Consider the following 6829-nt stretch of genomic DNA (forward strand, 5'->3'; position numbering starts at 1 on the left):
ATTGCAATACGTGATTATTACAGAATTATTTGATGTTTTGTTTATTTGTTTATTTAGAAGGATCACCATTAGCTCTATGTGTGTGTGTGTGTCTGTGTGTGTGTGTCTGTGTGTGTCTGTGTGTGTAGGTGTGCATGTGTATGTGTGTGTGTTTACATCTGTATATGTATGTGTGTGTATATGCATGCGTGTGTATGTGTAGATATGCGTGGGTGTTTATGCGCGTGTGTGTGTGTGCTTTCTCTATATAACTGAACATTATTCTGTGTGAGCTCTGGTGGTCTTTCTTTTTCTCCAGAGGGCTCTACATCTTGCCAGGGCCGTTGTGGGGAGAAGTACAACTCTCAGAACAAGTGCCACTGCAATTCCAAGTGCAGCCAGTATAACAACTGCTGCAGCGACTATGGAAAGCTCTGTGAGGGTAAGTCAGGCCACGTGTCACTTCTCCTGCCATCCCCCGGAAGGTATCACACATGCTACTACACTAACTACTGGAATGTGCTACTAACCAAGAATCTCATATCAGTTCCTGCTGGCGTTTTCCATCCCGGGCAGTTAGTCACAACACCTGGTGAATTTCACATAGCGGATTATCAAACTGATCTATAGGAGAATAAAATGCCTGAATTAATGCAATGTATCAGAGCAAAGTAATGATTCCTCTACAATTCCTGTATGAATATATATATATATATATATTACTACTACTACCTGAGGATGCCTTGGGGACATATTACTACTACCACCACTACTACTACCTGACACATTACAGTTGCCTGGGGATGTGCACATCTTTGGCCAGCAGATGTCACTGCTGTGCAATATAAAGTCCTTACAGACCTTTTGGGAAAAAAATATATATAGAGTATAAGCCAGATAGTGTCCACTACTACCGACTGTAACCCTTGCTTTGTCATTTTTTGTTTCTTCATTTACCCACAATACAAACTCCATATTATAATATTATTTACTTTTCAAAGGAGATCACATATCTTAGTCTTGATTGATGACACAGATCAAGTCATTACTAAAGGTTCAATTATACCCATTTTTCCTCATGTGAATCAGGTTCCACAGGGAGTGCAATCACTGATTCTGAGATCAGGGCCATCTCTGAGGTGCTCTATGCTCTGGACTCAAACAAGGCCTCCGCGTCTGAGGTGATCATCGACCCCCAGGCTCTGGTGTCCAACTCCCAGACCGGCTCCCAGAACGACCTGTCCCCTCACCCGTGAGACCCCTATTCTGACTCAACATGGCCCTCTTTTTATCTTTTGATATTCTGTATATGCTTGTCTAACCAGTACTGTACGGAGTATGCTATGTCTCTCTAAAAACATATTAATCTATTTATACTATTCCTTTCCTTTCCTATTGCTCCCTTCCCTGTCTCCTTCTGTCTCCTTCCCTGTCTCCTTCCCTATCTCCTTCCCTGTACCCCCCTTCCTCTCTCTCTCCTTTTCCCCTCTCTCTCTCTCTCTCTCTCTCTCTTTCACACACACACCATTTTCTAAAATGTTCTCCTTCTTGGTTCTCTGTCCGTGATCTGGATCATGACTGCAGTATGTTTCTGTCATTATGTCCCAGGCTGTTCACGTTCTTGGACGAGGAGTCTCTGTTCTCCAAGCCCACCTACGCTGCCTTTCTGGCCCTGCTAGACAACTACCAGAGACAGACGGGCCAGACGGAGGACTTCAGCCCCCAACAGCTGGCTGAGCAGGACACCTTCCTCAGGGAGACCATGTCCAACACTGAGCTGGGCCGCGAGCTCTTTGCCTTCCTCTGCACCAAGGGTATGGAAGGACGGAGGGAGGGAGGGTCCATTTCCTAAAACCTAGACACTGTTCAGACCTGACTAGCATCATAAAATAACATGCCACACATTTTTAGACATGTGATACCTAACCTCACAACATTGTTACCTGTCCCACAATACCCATGATGAGATATGCTGCACGTCCTTCCATTCATCAGTAAAGCGTCTGCCATGATCACTGTTCCTCCTCAGGTCGTTATGCCTCTGAGGAGGAGTTCCTCTATGACCTGAAGATGATGTGGTTTGGTCTCTACTCCCGCAACAACAAGAAGATGGACTCCAGCGGCTTTGAGCACATCTTTGCAGGTCTCTGTGTATCAGTGTATGTTCATGTTTTAGCGTTTCCATGTTTATTGATATTCTTGAGTGTGTCTCTGTGTGTGTATGTGCCAATATTTCTGAAGATTGTGTACTGTATGTGTGTGCTGATGAAGAGAATATTCGTCGTCACAGGAGAGATTAAGGGTGGGAAGGTGTCTGGCTTCCACAACTGGATCCAGTTTTATCTGCTGGAGAAACAGGGTCTGCTGGAATACTACAGCCACAGCTTTAATGGGCCTGTAAGCACTCGACTCAATTTTACACACCTTAAACCGGGTTTCCATACAACAGCCCTGGTTGAATCTGTAAAACTTTTAACGTTTTAAAATTATTGTCACGAAACGTCATCGATCAAGAATTTCATTCTAAAGCTGCTTAAACCTGATAAGTACATTTGTATTGTCTTCAGCTGCTGTATTTCAACAGTAAAACATGTACTGTACTGCCCCCCCCCCCCCCTCTCTCTCAGTGGACTTCCTACCCTGATGTCATGGGGCTGCAGTTCAAGTGGGATGGCTACTTCAAGCAGGTCGGCTCTTCCATCATTGGTTGCAGTCCGGAGTTTGACTTTGCAATGTACAGTCTCTGCTACATCACCCGCCCAGGAAAACAGTCAGTGCCCTTCTTTATAATACGCTGTACATTATCTTCATGTCCACAGACATACTATACTGGACGCAATTCTATTGATCTTTATATATTTGTGGAAAATCATACTGTATGCGTTCTCCTCCGTGTCTTTTTTCACCTGATGTTGTTCTTCTGTGGCCGGCCAGGTGTCATCTGAGTCTGGGAGGGAAGAAGCTGGTGATCCAGACGTACACCTGGAACAACTCCTCCTACGGTAACGGGAAGAAGTACATCGGCTCAGCGTTCCCTGCCACGCCCTAGAAACAACAGCACAGCTCAGATCAGCATTCAACATCCAAACCCAAACCTGCCAATCATCTTCCTCATCATAGTCTACAATATTTAATCATATTCCCCCACAGACAGCAGAGCGTTTAAGCCTGGTTTAAAATAATGGAATTAGTCTTAACTTGATAACATGAAAATGGATCAATTAGAAGGTGATATGAATGTCATAAGTTAATAATAATAAGTTGAGTCTGAAGTTAATAAATGAAGCGGTAGGTTTTGTGATAAGTTAATGGGTTTACCAATGGCATTGTAATGTGCTCATGTATTTGCTGGTCGGGTAATAATGCTATAAAGAGTATTGCGCGAATCAATCTTTCTACATTATTTTACATTCTACATTCTTACATTTCTACAGTTTTCAAGAATGAAACTAGAAACATACAAATCAATACAGACACACATTTTCAATGTCCACAAGTTACCTAATTCCTAGAAAAACACATTATCCTTCCTCTATCAAGAAGACACATGACACAAACCGGTTGCGTTCTCAGTATTAGAGTATGAGTATCCTGTGTTCTCCGCAGGGCAACATCAAACTGTGGGGCTAAAAAAGCGGGAGTTTACACGCCCATGAGCGGCACAGTAGTGACACTCTACTACCAAGAGCATGTGTGCATCGGACACAATCGCTCACTGTTTTAACAAACAACAAAAATGCAACAAAATGCAGATCATCACCAACACACGAAGAGAAACAAAAACACATAGATCCTGTTCTGCTTGACCTACTCTAAACAGTAGCCACTAGCTAAACCTGTTCCTATCAACTGTCTGTAAAGCCCTGTGTGTATCAGCCCAGCTGGGGTGAGAGAGAGAGAGGAGAGAGAGAGAGAGAGAGAGAGAGAGAGAGAGAGAGAGAGTGTGTGCGTGTACTTCCAGCTGGGATGGGGGTCGAGTTTACCCTTTCACTCATCCAGGGTGACTAACGGGATAAACTCTGGGTCTGCCGATGAGACAGGGGGACACACTTGCACCCCTGTTTAGATAAAGTATTAGAGTAGATGGATCTGCCTCAGATCCCATTGTCCCCAGGTTTGTGTGGGTCCGTGCCTTAGAAGAACACTATAGGCCAGTCACTTCATACAAAAACCATTGCCTTTTCAGGAATTCATTGTATTTGGGCCTGAGTTACGCTCAACGAAGAATTTCCCCATTTCAATTTTGTAAGACCATATTAAATTTTCTGGGCCGGTGCCTCTGAAAATTAGAAGAGTAAATTTTCTCTCTTTTCACACTCCCCTCTTTTTAAAAGCGAAATGGAATCAAATTAAACCACAGTGAGAGAAACAGACTCAATTGTTCCTTTTGTCAGTCTCACAACTTCATAATTGAATTATAGCTGGCCACCCGCCAAACACCCCCGACCGTAGCCCCCAAATGGGCTTCTCTAGGCCGATCTCGCGAGCCACCTGACTTTTGTTTTGTAATTATATTATCCCGCTCTCCTTAGCGTGTCGTGGCTAATGGCAGAGCAGCTAGCCCAGCTGCACATGCAGAGACAAAGCTGCTTATGGGGCCAGACAATGGGCCCGTGGAAAAGAGACGCCTGAAGGCGGTCAGCCAATGAGCACGCACTGCAGGAGGCCAACGGAGGGTTTAGGGAAGGGTTATAGGGTTTTAGGGTCTTTCGGGGGGGGATTTCAATAGGATGGCTAGTGGACACAGTCCAGATCAAGCCCAGCCTCTCCACAGTGTTAGGGTTACATTAGAGGGAGGTTCAAGTTTGGCTCAGCTATACCGATCACTCTCCAGGCTGACGAGGGACCATGAAACTCAGAACAACTTTCATTCTCTCTAGTTCTGTCTGTCTTTGTGAAATACCCCCTATTGTCATCCGTATTGGGGAAACCCAACATTATGCAGAGACTACAAAAGGTGATGGAAGTACCCGTGTCATGGTGAGGGGATTTGCATCTGTTGTTGTCAAATATAGTAAGAGTCAATATAAGGGGTGAATAATTGTTGATTATAGTAGAATAAATGTGATGATAGCAGTCGCACATGCAATTTCTCCAGTCCTGCCCAATTACACATGACCATAGTGTATACACACACAGACACAAACACAAACACACACACACACGCATCCCTTCTCAAGCCCCACCGGGGTATCCAGATCTCCTAGGACTCCCAGTCTGACAGATGGATGCAGCCCTGTTACCCCACTGCAGCAAACAGGAGCACAGGGGACTCTGGGAGAGGTTGTGTGTGTGTGTGTGTGTGTGTGTTGGGGTGGAGTGGAGTGGAGTGTTGTAGGGGAAAGAGAAAGCTGACGTTGGGTCAGGTGAGTGTCCATTAGAGGATGGAAGGGCATCTGAGGCGATAGTGGACAGATAGCCTGCCTGGTGAAGAAGAGGAGCTGGGGACAGAGAGAAAGTAGGGCCCATCTGCCAGATTGAGTTCATAGTGCATGACCAATGCCGAGGGGACCAGGGGCCATAGCAGTATACTGTACCTCAGCAACACTTGTAGAACTGTGAGATTTAATCTCTATTTATACTGTAACACGAACATCAAGAGACACAGTGTGTCCAGCATGACTTTAAAATGACAGTTATTAACCCTAAAACTATGTCAATATTCATGAAAATGTAGGCCACAGATATCTTATACAGTTGTAGTGGGAGGAAGCTGTTTTTTTCTGTTTTCAAATCACCACTTGTCTAAAGATGAAACGCCATTGGTCCTGTACAACTTCAGGGGGTGTCCAGCTTCAGATGGTCCCAGGTCTACAGATACAGTATAGACTATCTGAAAGAGATGTGTGATGCAGCGAAGAGTCTGTTAGTTTGACTAATATAATACGCATCTACGGCCAAAGTGAGAGATTAGGGGAGCGTGAGGCTTTAGAGACCATTCCCCTGTCATTCTCACTCTGGGGAGGTGCCAGGCCTTTGCTGCTCCAATCCTGGGCTGCAGGTGTGGGATAGGACAGGCAGAGACCCAGGGGGAGGGATGGGGTGAGAAGGCAGTCGGCTGGGGAGTGTGAGGAGAGTGTGAAGCACATCCTTTGGGTGTGCAGTCCTCCACATCCCACAGTACCCTTCACTCCCATCTCACCCCCACCCAACATTAGCACATACGATGCTTCATCTCACGGAACTATACTGTAGCTGCAGCCTGCCCCTCTGTCTCTGTGTAGCCCTGCTGTCTCCCACTAACTCAATCATTCAAATTCAAACATACACACACACACACACACACACACACACACACACACACACACACACACACAATATAGGCCTACTTATTACACATGGATTATACTCTTCAGGTCATGCATATTCAGCACAACATACAGGTCTATAGAGGGGAAGTTCACAGAGCTGAATATTTTAAACTTACTACAGGAAATAAGAATCAATACATTCCATTTCCTTGGTTGGTTGTTAACTTAAAACGAAGAGCTACATTTGCTGTAACACAGCTATTTTTGTAAATATGTGTGCTCTGTCATTCACCTCAGACTTCCCCTTCGATCTAGGCGCCTGTCCCGTCTCGTGAGGGTTGTCTCTTGAGCCCTATTTAATGAGCTTAATTGGGTGCAATGAGCGCGCGCCGGAGGCCAGTATCTCCTCGGCGCACGCGGATGCATGAATGGACGAGGGAATGGCGCGAACACCTGCTCACGCGCAACTCCAAGCTGTCACATTCGGTTAGGCTCACACGACCGAGAGCGTCTCCCCATCTCTCAATGCAAAGGTTGAGCAGTCTGCCATATACAATTTGGCTTTTTGTGCCTACCACAGCAGCTGTTTGGCCAACAAA

General features: G+C 45.4%; 1 protein-coding gene across 1 annotated transcript in view; it reads left to right on the forward strand.

Annotated features, from left to right (window-relative positions):
• endou (endonuclease, polyU-specific) overlaps nucleotides 1-3357 on the forward strand; it is a 3777-nt gene extending 420 nt beyond the window's left edge. The window contains exons 3-9 of the mRNA XM_084445425.1: nucleotides 299-421; nucleotides 1069-1231; nucleotides 1588-1793; nucleotides 2009-2122; nucleotides 2270-2376; nucleotides 2607-2749; nucleotides 2914-3357. Of these exons, the coding sequence (XP_084301551.1) occupies nucleotides 299-421; nucleotides 1069-1231; nucleotides 1588-1793; nucleotides 2009-2122; nucleotides 2270-2376; nucleotides 2607-2749; nucleotides 2914-3028 (971 nt within the window). The 3' untranslated portion in view covers nucleotides 3029-3357. The remainder of the gene's footprint in view (nucleotides 1-298; nucleotides 422-1068; nucleotides 1232-1587; nucleotides 1794-2008; nucleotides 2123-2269; nucleotides 2377-2606; nucleotides 2750-2913) is intronic.
• The last annotated feature ends 3472 nt before the right edge of the window (nucleotides 3358-6829 follow it).

This window comes from Borostomias antarcticus (assembly GCF_949987555.1).
Source record: "Borostomias antarcticus genome assembly, chromosome: 11".
Classification (NCBI taxonomy): Eukaryota; Metazoa; Chordata; class Actinopteri; order Stomiiformes; family Stomiidae; genus Borostomias; species Borostomias antarcticus.